Raw genomic sequence first — 16024 nt, 5'->3', positions numbered from 1 at the left:
CAGTTATTAAATATGTATATATTTATATTTATATTTATGTATATATGTATGTATGTATAGTGGCCTCGTTCGCGCTACAGTTTTTTTTTTCTGTTGCTGTGTATGCACGCTGCGACTCTAAACTGTTTTTTTTTTTTTATTTTTGCGGTAGTATGTATACGCAATGTACACATGCGCGATAGTATAATACACACGTAAACGCTTATATTATATGTACGTTATATACATGCATACACACGCACATTTCCCTTTCTTCCCGTCTCCTTTTTTACACGTGATTTTACCGAGAAGAATGGGGCACGTTTGCAATCGTAGCGATTTTCTTAACATACACAACGTATAATCAAAGTATCATAAATATTTTTATGTTTACGACGAACAGAAAGAAAGGCTCCTTAAATTACCAAGAAAATAGCTAAAAAACCTTTTTCTTCGATCGAAAATTCCTCGAAATTAAAACAGTTTTGTTGACTCTGTCCGAGATAACGAGTTTCACGTGGCAATATATGTACATATATTTGGAGGAAGAAAATGAACACGCACAGACGCACCTCCATCTTCCCTTTGCTCCGTAGCTTTTCACGACATTTGACTCAACATACACGGTATACAGTTTGGCTAATATATGATTACGATAGACACACAGTGTGTTTGCTTGTGGGTTTTGCGTTTTTTCTTTCTTTCTTTTTTTCTTTAATCTGCTGCTCGTGAGAACCTCGTGAGGAATGATTGTTCGGTTTTTTTTTTCGTTCTTTCCGGGATCCTAACGAAGCGGGGGAGAAATTTACTTTCGCGATTAAGTGGTGATATAGGCGATAGTATATTAGTAAGTTAGTGTAAAATTCATTGGTCCAGAGAGTTGTGTGTGTTTCGAGAGGGTCTTGTCTCCCCTATCACTCAGATCCATTTTCATTTCGTGAAACTGTTAAAAGTCAAAATTTTTTCCCTTTCAGAGAGGAGGATATGTTTTTCTCCCTTCAAAAAAACTTGCGATCAAGGAGGACAGAGATGAAATGTATGAGTTGTCATTTTCACTTTTTTCTACGTTTATTTTTTTTCTCTTTTCTTTTTTGATAATCGAACTTGATGACAACGATTTCGTTACTCTAAACGCGATTGAAGTTATCTACCTAGGCCTCTCGATGTAAAAATTCGATAATCAGAGAACAACGGTATCGATCGATATCTCGAAAATGTGCCAGGTTATAGAGGCGACGTTCTTTCCTGTTTTATTTTCCTTATCCTGACATGTTGTCCATATGGTCAGATAAAATGTTATCGGATAATGATCCGATAATGGAAACTTGCGATAACCTTCGACCGATCGGTGGAAAAAACGCTTTTGCCCGGAGAAACGGGGAGAATGAGTCGCCCTTCGATTCAGGGACGATGCGCAACAGTGTAAAAATGCTTTTAGAATATCGTTTGCGCAGTTTGTACAGGGAAAATTCGAGTCTTATACGTATATCGTGCTTCTGCAAGTGAGACACGCGATAGAATTACTGTTTAGTGTGATTAGTTCATAGTTCATGGTCTTGCGGCAACTTCAAATTGAATTTTATTGAAAACATGACTTAACAGAACGAATAAATCGAATCGTAAAAATACAAGAATAAAGAACAATTTTAAATTTTAGGTATCATAAAAATTTTTCGGTATTTTATGGTAGTATCGTTGAAGAGAAATTATTTAAAATATTATGAAGTTAAAACATAACCATAAACGCAGAGTGCAGCGTAATTTGTGATATTATTGAGTTATACGTAATTCAGGAATACGAAATAAGATTATTCGTTTCGCAGAACGGCGAAACGTAGTTGGCAAATGAAGTTTCAGTGATTTTCCATGTATTTTCACGCAAAATGTATCCTTATCGCGGTGAAGTAACGTAATGCTGATCTTGTAATTGTCAATGAATTAACAGATCTTTATTCGTATTTGCACGATGATCAAACTGTCAAAGATCACGGTAATTCCACGAACTAAATTCTGTAACGAGAAGAACACGTGTAACAATTTTTTAGCGAGAGGAACAAATAAGTCGTCAGAACGTGGCACTTGATTAATTCGCTTCGATACATACGGTGTATCATTCGTCCAAACATTTCTACACGTTCAAATAATCTAATTACTATATTTTTTAAATATACGTGTACGTAACCTATGTCACACAGAAGAATTTCTTGGTTCTTAATCGTATCACAAATTATGCAGACTTCTATGTGTTCGGTGAGTAAATAATGAGAAAGAATATAGAAAAGAATTTCGTGTGTTGCGCAAGCCAAGAACGACGATCATGTTCCTCTACATCTTAAGGAGTTTTCGTTTGTGGTTAGCTGTTTACGTGTAAAATCGTCTACGATTTAACGACGTAGCGTGAAGTTGTTCATTCTCCCTCTCTTTTTCTCTCTCTAACAAGTTTTATCGGTAAATATTCGCGTGGTAATAAACACGGAGATGTTTCTTTATCATTTCGATTCTTTTGATCTTCCAAGCTTCTTTATCTTTTTTTGTTTTCTCTTTCATTCGATCCTTCACGTTACGTCATCATGCAGGCGCAAGATCGTGCCATCTCGGCGACGATCATCATTAACGACGACAACAATATCTAGCTAAACATCGAAGAACATCGAGTTGTTGTTTATTTTCCATTTTTTTTTTGTTTTTTCTTTTTCATTAATGCCTGTTCAATCCCTGCGATCAGTCTGAATCTAATTGACAATGTGTATTCCAAAGAAGTTTCCCTTCGTCTCCTAGCAAAAACTTGTCGCCCTCTCTCATTTAACTTTACATCGTTTCTTTGCTTTTCGTTTGTTTGTTTCTTGTTTGTTCGTTCTTGTTGTTTAATACGCTAACGTCCACTAATTAACTATACGATTATACATATTACTTTTGCGATTATTACGGTTACGGTTTTTTGTGTGAGCTTCTTCTTTTTTTTCTTACAATTTATTAATTCTGTTTCATGAGCAGAGATTTTTCCCGCTCTTTCTCTACTTCCGCTACATGTGTGGTATATCACATGTACACACGCAGAAAGCTAGGACGCTTACTTGATTGTTTCTCCTCTATTGATTAGAACAGTGAACTATTGTTTCGTCTGTGTTCAGCGTGTTCAAGGTCGATAAGAACAATGCAGTGGAGGAATGTTCGATGATTCGAACCCTTTCACTGTCAGAATTCTTCATTTGTATTTTCTTATTCTCAAACGGGTGTATTAATCAAATTGTTTAACAAACGATCCAACAGTGAAAGGTACCAGACCTATTTTTTCCTTCTATTTTCTTTTCCTCAAGTTATAGCATCGAAGATAGTCAGGTAACGTTTAAGCTCGCGTACAAATATATCGCAATTGAGATCATACAAGGAGAGGGTATCGCCGTTTAAAGATTAGGATCCGTCGATTCCGATATATGGCACACGCTTAGTTTATAATTTCTTCGGTGGAGGCAGTAGCGTATATCTTAGATCAGACAACGACACCTACAGTGTGCAGAGGACGTTCCTAAAGGTTCTTAAGTTGAAGTTCATTTCAGTAGAAGAAAAAGAATTCTTCCGGGCAGTTCGCTTTCTCATTTCTTCAGCGACAAGCGTTTCATTCGAAGGATATCGAAGAATTCGATCAGTATATACGTTGCTCGAAACAATTTAAGGAACCACCAATTTCTGATCAATTCTGCAGGACCGATCATTCAGTTATGAAGTGTAAATATCGATTAGTTCATTCAAGCAGGTGACCCTCTGACAATTATGAACTTCATTGCTGAACAAATATATTTACAAAGATTAAATTACTGTTAAAAAAAAGAGTTGCTATGAATTTATCACGATTTTACAGAACTGAATAGAATCGAAATAAATAAACTGCAGTAACTTAAGTGTAGAGAATTCTTTTTGCATTCGATGTTCAATGGGATTCATTCAAGTCGCTCCAATCAATCACAAGAACAGAAGGAACGAAAATGTAAAACGGAAGAACGAAATGAAAAACAAAAAGAAAACAGATGCATTTCATCTCAGACACACATCATTTTCTTTTATTTCACGTTACAATGTTACATTTATACCATGATCTTCGGCATTTTAGAGGCGAGGGTTGTGAGTCCTTTTCAGACAGAAAAGAAAGAGAAAATCTGCTACGGTTCGAGCACACTTCCGCTATATATATTATAAATTATTATCAGAGTTCCATCGGGGAGTCGCACGTAATTCAACTCGAACGATCCTCTCTGCCACGAAAGAAACAGCTGTTTTTCCCGAGCGACACACTCGAAGCGATATAATATTTTCATTGCCGTTTTCGTATTTTCTTCTTTAACTCGTTTTTAGTATCACAAGAGTACGCTAAACTTGTTTTTCATTATGTCCTAGGCAACGCACTATGATCGTGTACAACGTACTCGAAACTATCCTAACGAAGCCGACACAGGTAGTAATAAGCTACGCGATTGAAATACGCACTTTCTTCTGTGCCTTCCATAGCTGCTTTTTTGTTCTCTCTATTTTTCGTTTTTTGTTTTCTGCTTGAAACCGTACTCTATAGGATTTTTTTCTATTTTATTCAACGATCATTCATTTTTTACCGTGTTTTCTTTATTTTTTTTTCTTGTTCAAGTGCGTTTCATAACCAGTGCACGGAGATATTGCTCTCGTTCAGATCTACGATTTTCATTCCTCCTGCGCGTTTTCTTTCGAGACTTTTGCGACGATCCACGTCGCAAGTGAACGTAGTACACATTACAATACGCTTCTTTTTTTAAAGTTTTCTCCCTCGAATTAAAAATTGAATCAATTCACCTTCAATTTATACATTCGTCAAATGGATTATTTTAAAAAAAGCAGGTTTTCGTGGAAGGATGCAAATCGTAGAAACGACGCGAGAACTGTTCCTATTAAAATGGAAGGAATGGTAACCATTGTGTTTCGCTACGGTACAAAATGGCGTCTCGTTCTCATCTTTCCTCTCGCAATGAAAATCATTCTCTGGCTTATAATAACAAACCGGAACTCGCTTAACGGACGTTGTTTCTCGCAGGATGTTCACCTGATTCGCGAAGCAGTTTCAATTTACAAAATTGACTATCAAAAAACACCTAACGTCCGATGTTCAATCAATCCTCCTCGTTTCGTTTTACCTTTAAACAACGCTTTTTTTTTGTTTTGTTTGTTTTCTTTAATCCTACAAATCTCTCTGTCAATGAACAGAAACTTTCGCGTTTAAAAAGCGGTAGAAACGGTGGGTTCTCTCGCGACAGTCTATCAATCCTAATTAATTCACATAGTGAGAGACTATAAGCTCGGACAGTTACACCTGGTCGCGTGTGTGTGTTTTGTGTGTCTGTGTATGTGTTTCTCTATTTGACGTCGACTCGCCAATCTTCAGAGCCGAGCGAAACGGTAAACGCGACGTAAAAAACTTTACAATATCTTTCCTTTTTCTCAAAATTCTTTCACCTCGTTCTCATTCATGAATGAACCATGTAAACAACTATATTCTTGACGTGATATTCCTCAATGTAAGTACTTCGAACAGTGTTTTTGGTTCGTTCACGATAGAACAACGAGCTTACAACAGACGGTGTCTACAGGGTGTGTAACAAAAATCGACGATACCATGATGAAACTCCTCTTTATTGTCTGAGTAGCGTGAAGCTCTCGCGAGGGGGCAAAAAAAAAAAAAAAAAAAAGAAAGACCAGGAGAGCTCCATCAGTGCAATATACGCTTTCCTTCCATCGGCTCTGATTGTACGCAGAGAACTTCATTCGTTAAAATTGAAACACTGTAATGTTTTGTGGTTAAGTTGCGTGTGCTCTATCAGCAGAGGGAGAGAAAGAGAGCGAAGCGAGGCACAGGCGTGTGTGTGTTCGTGTGGTCACTTGAGAGACACAAGAAGCAAACGCTCTGTATTTTTTTTTTCTTTTTCTGGTCGCGTTTCTAATTCGTGTCAACGACGGATATCGTTTATATCCTTTTCTTCTTAATATATCTGTGCTGTTATGATCTCTTCACTATGACTTCTTTTAGTATCAGCGTAAGATCAGTACTGTTTTGTCTTCTAGAAGCTACGTTTTGTTCTCAGATCCTAGATCGTTTTACATCAGAGTATCATCGTATCAATCCGATCGATATGTGTGTATGTATGTGTTTGTTGCTCGATCGTTCGAATTGTATTGTGTGTGCACAAATTCGTAGTAAGTATTCGTGTTATGTATACATATATATATATAGTCAGCGTGTGTCCTTCGGGATATACGTGAAACGAGTTAACACAATGTTCATTTGCAACGTGTGTTTCTCCATCTTTTTAGCGTGGTATCATTATACTGATGTTTGTTTGTTTTTTGTTGTTCTTGTTGTTTGCTTCATTAAAATTAATCATTTGTTTGTTTTTTTACCGTAAACACGATTTCATAATATATATATTTACATTCATCTATCTACAGTAACTACACATCAACAAATACGGTTAGTTTTTAGCATTCTCGTAGTGTCGTGTTTTTTTTTGCATCATCGTGATATCATATTTATTATCATTATCATCGTTATTATCATTCGATTCGTGGGTTTCTTTAATCTTTTTCTCGCATTATTCATCATCGATTCTCTCCATCGTGGAGACGCGTTTTAGTTTCCCTTTCACAATCTCAGCATCACCCATTCACACTTTCACCTCATTCTCTCACATTTTGCTCGCGCGATCAACGATCGTACCTCATCTATCGGCGATCGTGTAATCTCTCAAAAAAACGAAGCGTTATTATTATCAGTTAATATTATATCGTTATACTCGCGACTAGTTCGAAGGCAACACACCACGATCATCATCATTATCATCATCAACATCATCCTCCTCGATTATCTCATCATCTTTATACATTATCGTAGCAAATTCACATCGTCATCGTGGTCGATCCTTCGATCCTTTTCTCGAACGACACGCGATCGCGTGGAAGAAAAAAACAATAATCATAATCGAACGAGTAATAAAGGCTCATTCAACGAAAATACATATATAAAAAAATAAAATAAATACGGCAACTTAAAAAAGAAAAGAGACAGAAAAGGAGAAAAACAAACATAGGACGATTAAACGACGAATCGATCGGTTAATTAATTAATTCGTAGTCCGCGTGTGGTTCTAACGTTCCATATTACTCGACAACGTTACAACCTTTTCTCAATATTCTCATCTTCTTTTTTCTTCCTTCTCTTCAACCAACACGTCTTTTCCATCGTATCTTCTTTCCAATTTAACGAAAAAATCACAATTCTTCCATGTCTTCTCTCTTCTACATCCGGTAAACACGCTCGACAAAAATCTCTCGTCCCGTTTCTAGGAAAATACGTCGGGGGGAGGATTCTCTTTCTTCTCTCCGTTTAAAGAATACCATTATCGACGATAATCGAGAGCTAACCGGTAAATCCCGTTAATCGGTTTTTTTTTCTGTTTTCTCTTTAATCTCCTCTGGTAAAATGTCTCTTGGAAATCTTGGTAACAGTCCTCTCCACTGTGCTATGACAATTCTTCCCTCTTCTTTCTTCGTCATTTTCTTCTTCGGGGGACGATCAACCTCAGTGCGAGACTCTCGGGATTCAAGTCAGATTAGGTTGCGGCGAGGGCGACGTCACGGACAACGTGTACGTGGTGGCTGTGTCCTATATGAATGCCCAGCACTCCAACGTTTTTACCACGAAATCCTCGCGCGGCGCCAAAGGTTCGTTACCATAGGTGCTGCACGACTGCGTCCTGCCTTGGTACAGGTCTCCGTCCAGCCATAGACCGAATTTTCCGCTGAAAAATTTTACAAGAGAAATTAGTAAAGTTGATCAAATAGGGGAAAATTATATTTGACACGTTTCACGTAAGGGTATTTACTCGTTAAAGGAAATTTGGAATAACTATTACAAGCGAATTGTTTATCGAATGAAATCAAAATGTACCATTTCGATGCTTGGAAATTGCTTAGATATTTTTATTCGATTGTTCGAACAGCGTAACGAACGATTTTATCTGTTTTTTCTTTTTTAGATGTACATAGGTAAAATGTGCGAAGTGGAAATCAGCTTAGCATTTTTCACAATATAACAGCTGAAGAAATTCACCCTTGAGCAACAAGTCGCCATTAAATCACCTCTTACACGCGTAATCTCTCAAACCATAGTTTCATAACAAATTAATCCGGTATCAGCATAAGTATAATCCCTGGTACAATCAAACGACCATGTAAGTCGCTTGTGTAACAACCATTTAACTAATCTCGCGTTGGTAATTATCGACAGGTTAACCCCTTGATACGTGCAGCTATTTTCCTAAATTTTCCGTACTGTGTTGTTCTTTCTATTGTAGCAAAAATGTGAGTTACAGTAAATTTATTTCTGCACGCCTAGGGAACGATTTCTTCGAAAAAAGTGAAACTGATCGAAGAGGATCACTTCCAAACATTGATCCTTGTCAAAATTCGTCATTTTTGGCACACATCGAACGGAAAAATGGTGAGCGTTAAAGGGTTAAACGTAGATACTTCAGGAGAAAAATTCTGTGAAACTTACTCCCCGGCCCCGATAGCCAAGCTCTCGTTGTTGCCCTTGATGAAGTATAAATTGTCACCTGTCCAGTGGAACGCTTGGAACCTGGGCGTGAACTTGAAGAGAAGGGACTCCCCGGTTCCGTAGAAGAGATCGCTCACGTGTAGAGCGCACGAGGTCAACGCACCAAACACCTGTAACCACGAGAAAAGGATGATTTACTGTGACGACTGCACCAGTTACTAATAAATCCTCCGCTCCGAGCATTCTCAAGGGATCTCTCGCGTTCATCCACATCAATTTCAACGAATTCTCCTCCGATAATTTTATTTATTTCTTCTATGTTTATTGGGCTACCAATGGTAAGTAATTTATTCCAAGTTATTTTTTCTGTGATTCATTCTCAAAATTCTGTTCAATTCTACATTAATTTCAAACATTTCACAGCTGTCTCTTCCCTCGTCGAGCTACTTAATCAACCCGAAAAATTCGACGAATTCTAGAACTCACATTGCCTTCTGTGTCTTCGATGACTAACAAGATTGGACTCTCTATCTTGGCCATTTTCCTGTACATGCTGTTCAGACTGAACCCATGTTGACTGGTGCTGAACACAAGGGTCCAGAGGTAGCCCTCCGCCCTTGCGGGCAGATGCCGGCACAATTGTTCCCTGTGGTCGTCGCTGAGGATCTCGGTGTTGCCCACCAGGTCAGGAACGATGACATCGTTGTCTAGGGAGACGGCGCTGTTCGTGTAGAGTGCTCGCCTGAGCTCCTCGCTCATAGACAGTACCTGTGAACGGCGAATGAAAAAATATCGGTAATTGAATATATTTTTCATCGGGGAAATGAAATTTCAGGAATATTCTGGGAGAGAGGAGATCTACGAAAGATCGAGAGAACGATCGCTGAGTCCATTGTATTTCGAGGTAGAATCTTTACTCGGAGGCTAGAGTACGAAGATCCAGTGATACGTGTCAATCATTCACGACACTCGAGGCTTTTGGGGTCGAAGAATTACTTTTTAAGAGTTTTCCCAGATTTCTGAGGGATTTTTACTGAAAATCATGGTGGAAAATTTATTAGAAGATTTTAGGTATTTTCTTTGGAATATTACAAGTCTCGATGGAAAATTATCTCTATCGCAAACTTTTATTAATTTCAATTTCAAATTATATTCATCGAATACTTCATAGTGGAACCACTGAAAAATTTCTCAGAAGATTCCCTAAAATTCTAATTCAAATTTTTGTAGAAACATTATATGTATCGCATTATATTATGGTCACCGAAAAATTTCTCACAATTAACGACAACTCCACTGAGAAAAAGTCCTATCTATCCTCAAAGATTGATCAACTTCTCACCGCCATATTTATTTCCATCCCATTAACATTCATTTGCAGGCGTACCGTTGCAGGCGTACCGTTGCACTCGTCAAGTACAAACTCGACGTCACAGAAGTGCAAGGTACGGTGTATCACGCGATTAATCATACTAAACGATGTGCTCAGCGATCTGGATGGATAATAAATTTCAAACATTCAGAAAACAGGAGAGATACTCAAACAATAGTGATTAATAGCTAAAGGACGAAAGGATAAGGGAATAATGGATCGGTGTATCTAAAGCCTAATTTTCTAAGTCTAAAGAAACACATCTATTTCCACACAACGAACACATTGTACTACGCATTCTCAAGTGTGTTGTGTTGTAACTGTTGTTTTGTATTAATAATACGTCGGAGAGAGAAGCCTGGTGGTCGTTCCCTGATCCACAGCACCAGTGGTCATTTATGAATATTTATACAGCGAGGAACGCGTCCGTCTTTCGTTCATCAAGCATATTAACGCAGCTCGTTAATTGCGTTCGTCTCGCTGTAACACCTTGACCTTTCTTCCCAGAGAAGTCAACAAAGGATTGCGCAAGCAGTCTTGGCCGGCGTCGCCAATGGAAACGAGAGGGAAAACGAGACGCGACGGAGAAGAGGCATCCCCTATTAGCATTCCCCTGCTTCGAGAAAGCTTGGAGAAAATGCTCTGCGAGAGATGATGTCGCGGAGAAGATACGGAGAAAATTTTTCAAGGTTTTGTAGAGAGAATTGTTTTTTCAAAGTTTGAGCAATTTTCCGAATTTTCTTCCGAGGAAATTTTCGTTTCCCAAGCTTAAGAAATTTTCTAGGATTTATTAAAGAAAATTCTGTTTTATAAATCCAAAGATTTCTACGGAAAATTTGTCAAGGTTTTGCGGTGAAAATGTTTTTTTCGAAGTTTGAGCAATTTTCCGAATTTTCTTCTAAGGAAATTCTGTTTTCCTAGGTTTAAGGTATTCTGCGGGATTTGTGAAAGATTATTCTGTTTTATAAATCGAAGGATTTGTGTGGAAAATTTTGAGAAATTTTCTCGAGGAAATTCTGTTTTCCAAGTTCAGAAAATGTTGGAGGATTTACTAAAGAAAATTCTCTTTCACGAGTCCACAGGTTTATACAGAAAATTTCCCTAGAAAAGTTCACTAAAATTCGCAAGATTTACGAGGGAAAATTGTCGAAAATTCACAGAAGAAATAACTACTTTCCAAGGCTGTATCGTTCTCGCAAAGAAAGTTTCACAGTGGAAAACTTCTCTTATCTACGTTTGGCGAACTTCACAAAGAAGATTCACGCTCCAAGTGTGACGACGATACTTTGCACGTGAGATTACCGGTGAAAAATTGCTAGAAAAATAACGACGATCCGTTATCAAGCGTGCTGGCTGTTGTTGTTCCATCAATTGATCCAGATGTGAAAAGCCGGTGAATCACATTTGTGCACGTGACTTGAACGGTAACAATTCCTCTCGATCGTCTCTCGTGGGATTACAAGTCAAAACGAGGCTGCTCTCTGTTGCTCTGCCATCGGACTTTGCATCTCATCCATTAATATTATGAAATTTACATAACTTATTCGTCGCGTTGCCCGTGTCAGCGACCACCTTTACAGATCGATGGGAATTTTCCTCTCGTAACCATAGAACCTCCTACGCAAGAAAACGATCTTACCGACCGCTGATAAAATAAGACCGCGAATTTTTACGCATTTATAGAAAATTGAAATATACAAAATTGCACAGAATGCAGGTAATACAAAAAAGTATCCAAAATATCCAAATCACGGTGCTTTTTACACATAATTTTCCGCCGAAATTCCACTTTTTCTCCTATATTCTCAACAATGTGAACTTGCATAAAAATTCGCAGTCTACCGATAATTTGTACAATATCTTCTTCACACTGTTCTCACAAAGAATGCTTTATCGCAGAATTTCAGAATTTTTCACGAAGAAGAACAAAGAGGATTTTTATTTTGGGGAAAAATTTTTATCAAGGATCTCTTTATACGCGAAGAGAGATCTCTATAAGGGGAGAAAGAGAATCCTGGAAAGTTTCAAGGATTACACGTTTGTACGTTCCAAGCAATAAAATCGAGGATAAAAATGAAAAATTCCATGGATTTTATACATATATATTTTTGGGTCATCAATTCGAATAGAATCTGCGATTTAATCAAGGGTAAATCCTTCGTTAGAGGACGTCGCGGAGTCTTTGTACGCCACTGACCTTCGTGTGATTCTTCATTTATCGTTTACTCTTTCCTTCCTTTTTGTTACAAATGAAAATTTCGTCGATTCGTTGTTTCGTTCGAGATTAGAGTAAAATAGAAAGTAGGGAGATGGGTTAAGGTCGTGGTTAAATTGAAACGTACACAACTAATGGAAATGCTTATCAAATATTCCTCCCTCGCAGAAAATGATAACGACAACCTTCTGTACTTTTTCCATCTTCTTTCTCTGTTACGCTCGATAACACGATTCATTTGCAGAAAATTAAGATTACTCTCTGGTCGAGACGATAAAACGTGCATCGATTTGACGTGTGCAATTCTGAACGGTGATAAAACAGTTTTTTTTTTTTATACGAGAAATGAATTATGTTCGTGTATATCTAATGAGAAAAAGATTGTGTAAGAGAGAGGGGCAAGAAAGATCTTTCTTCGATTTAACGTTTCGACGAGTTTCATTTTTGATTAATTGCGACACTTTAATTGTGAGAATGACATTAGGTTTTCTTTATCGTTTCAGGTACCGTGTTTGTTAAGTTTGCTCTTCGCTCCGTCTAAAGAATTCGACGTGCAGTCGGTATCTAAATTGAGAGAATGAATTGGAATTTTTTAAGTTTTCTTTTTTCCTATCTGCATACGATAAGATTTGCCGACACGAATCTTAGATGATTTGCCCGAATTATATACTATGTTCCGTTAATTTCCATAAATTGTCTTGAAGTACTTGATAAAGTACCGATTAAGTACTTGAAGTACCGATTAAGTTTCCTTCGATAAAGAATATACAAAAACTCTGCTATTGTTACAGTATTCAGTCTCATCCCAAGAAATTACTTCTTTCTAAAAATTCCCAACCCAACGTGAGAGCCTTTTAAATACGCGAAATCACATCTTCAAAGAGCATTCAATCTTACAAAAATCCAAACGTAACGTAGAAAGAAAAAGTACCGATTAATTTCTCCATTTAAAAAAAAAAAAAGTAGAAAGACTGATCTGCTATTTTTATAATACCATTCTGTCTCGTCCCAGAAATTCAAAATTGAAACACTCCATTTTTTAATACACCTCTGTTAAAAATCCCGGCCCAATTGTAAGAGCCTTTTAAATACGCGAAATCACATCTTCAAAGAACATTCAATCTTACAAAAATCCAAAGGTAACAGGAAAAAAAAAAAAATACCGATCTCTCTTAAATAAAAGTAAAGAAACTAAGCTGCTGTTTGTTGTAATATCATTCAGTCTCATCCTAGAAAATTGAAAATTGCAACACTCCAACTTTAAATACATTTCTTCAGAAAATTTCCGCTTTGAAACACGTGAAATAAAATCTTCAAAAGAAAATTCAATATTACAAAAATCTGCTATTCTTGTATTATTCAGTTTCATCCCAAAAAAAACTGAAAATTGCAACACTCCATCTTTAAACACATTTCTTCCAAAAATTCGCACCCAAAATCCGTCGAAAAAAATCGAAGTTACCGAACTCCAAACGTAACTAAGAAAAGAATATTTTCCACTTTTCTCGTCGATTTACAAAAACAAGCGTATGTTTCTGGCTTCGACAGGAGTCTGCAGCGAAGAGCATTGATATCAACCGAGCATCGTCGATTTTATTCGTGGATGGTCGGTCGGTTTGCATCGATTGCGCGAAACTTGAAAGAAAAAAAAAAAAAATCGGGAAGGGGTGAACGTATCGCGCGCGTTGCTCTTGGTGAACGGTTTTTTTTTTTCACGAGGGAAGATAAGAGTTTTTCGGCGATCGAGTGTCCCCTCGGTGTGGTTTAACCCTGCCTTTTACGCGATACGCATCAATTGAAGCGAGGTCGCGTCAATTAACGCGCTTCTCGTCGCCGGATCAAGGAGCCAGCCTCGAGAAAAGCGCGCTCGAACTCCAAGTGTGACGTGGGAAAACGCGACAGGGCGTGTACGAGCGATTGATTCAACCTGCGGAACTTCGAGGAGCCGTGTAAGGACAATGAGGAAATGGCCTTGTCGCTAAATGTTCGCTTTTTTCCGTGATTTTTTCGTTTTTATTCTGTTTTTTCTTTTTGGAGAGGCGGAGTAGATTGTGAAAGATACTTGTGAGTCACCGGGTGTGTGTGGTTTTTGCGAAAGGGGATTTTGTAAGTCCCCTTTTGTCTGAAAGGATTGAGACACTTGCTGAATGTGCGAAGCAAATATAAGTCAGTCGTTACAAAATTATCGACGATTCTAAAAAGTCAATTATTTAATATGGACCTCGCAATATAACGGGTGCGCATATTTTTAGCGATACGTGACACTAACATTTTTTCGCAAAATGTAATTTAAATTATAGATAATAATAGTCATTGCAAAATTATTGTGATCCTACAAAAAAGAAAATGATTTAGTTTGGAATCTCGTAATATAACGGGTGCGCATATTTTTAGCGATACGTGACATTAACATTTTTTCGCAAAATGTAATTTAAATCATATGGTCGTAAGTAGTAATAATCATTACAAAATTATTGAGATCCCAAGAAAATGATTTAGTTTGGAATCTCATAATATAACGGGAGCGCATATTTTTAACGATACGTGACACTAATTTTGACAAAGAAATGTAATTTAAATCATATGGTCGTAAGTACTAATAGTCATTGCAAAATTATTGAGATCCCAAGAAAATGATTTAGTTTGGAATCTCGTAATATAACGGGTGCGCATATTTTTAGCGATACGTGACACTAACATTTTTTCGCAAAATGTAATTTAAATTATAGATAATAATAGTCATTGCAAAATTATTGAGATCCCAAGAAAATGATTTAGTTTGGAATCTCGTAATATAACGGGTGCGCATATTTTTAGCGATACGTGACACTAACATTTTTTCGCAAAATGTAATTTAAATTATAGATAATAATAGTCATTGCAAAATTATTGAGATCCCAAGAAAATGATTTAGTTTGGAATCTCGTAATATAACGGGTGCGCATATTTTTAGCGATACGTGACACTAACATTTTTTCGCAAAATGTAATTTAAATCATATGGTCGTAAGTAGTAATAATCATTGCAAAATTATTGAGATCCCAAGAAAATGATTTAGTTTGGAATCTCATAATATAACGGGAGCGCATATTTTTAACGATACGTGACACTAATTTTGACAAAGAAATGTAATTTAAATCATATGGTCGTAAGTAGTAATAATCATTGCAAAATTATTGAGATCCCAAGAAAATGATTTAGTTTGGAATCTCGTAATATAACGGGTGCGCATATTTTTAGCGATACGTGACACTAACATTTTTTCGCAAAATGTAATTTAAATTATAGATAATAATAGTCATTGCAAAATTATTGTGATCCTACAAAAAAGAAAATGATTTAGTTTGAAATCTCGTAATATAACGGGTGCGCATATTTTTAGCGATACGTGACACTAACATTTTTTCGCAAAATGTAATTTGAATCATAGGTAATAATAGTCATTGCAAAATTATTGTGATCCTACAAAAAAGAAAATGATTTAGTTTGGAATCTCGTAATATAACGGGTGCATCATATTTTCAGTGATACGTGACACTAACCTTGGCAAAGAAATGTAATTTAAATAATAAGTAACAATAGTCCCTGCAAAATTACTGAGATCCTAAAAAGAAAAATGATTCAGTCTGGAATCTTTAACGATGAAATGCAATTTAAATCACATACAGAGTGTCTCAGTACTTATGAATGACAGTGTACTTACGACTGCATTAATTACAGCAATCATCAACTCCTGCTTCTCTTATTTCACCGATAATTCGTAGTTAATCGAAATTATTTTCGTCTCGAGTAGAGAGAGAATTTCTATGATAAACGTGCAATCGAATGTTCTTCCTCCGATTGCAAGTGAATGACAAGCTTGTCTATAATTATTCTATTGTTTGTC

General features: G+C 36.9%; 1 protein-coding gene across 5 annotated transcripts in view; it reads right to left on the bottom strand.

The window, feature by feature from the left end:
- Positions 1-4582: 4582 nt before the first annotated feature.
- Positions 4583-16024, bottom strand: part of LOC108577441 (TLD domain-containing protein 2) — a 57544-nt gene continuing 46102 nt past the window's right edge. For 4 of the 5 annotated variants that reach the window (XM_017940590.1, XM_017940589.1, XM_017940591.1 and 1 more), the window contains 3 exons: positions 9038-9319; positions 8552-8721; positions 7658-7793 (listed from right to left, as the gene is read on the bottom strand). In XM_017940590.1, coding sequence (XP_017796079.1) covers positions 7658-7793; positions 8552-8721; positions 9038-9319 — 588 coding nt within the window. Of the gene's footprint in view, positions 7794-8551; positions 8722-9037; positions 9320-16024 lie in introns of all 5 variants that reach the window. The other variant, XM_017940588.1, reaches the window with a different exon arrangement.

The sequence above is a fragment of the Habropoda laboriosa genome, unplaced genomic scaffold (assembly GCF_001263275.1).
Source record: "Habropoda laboriosa isolate 0110345459 unplaced genomic scaffold, ASM126327v1 scaffold648, whole genome shotgun sequence".
In the NCBI taxonomy this organism is placed as follows: domain Eukaryota; kingdom Metazoa; phylum Arthropoda; class Insecta; order Hymenoptera; family Apidae; genus Habropoda; species Habropoda laboriosa.
This window is presented reverse-complemented; position numbering and strand designations above follow the sequence as displayed.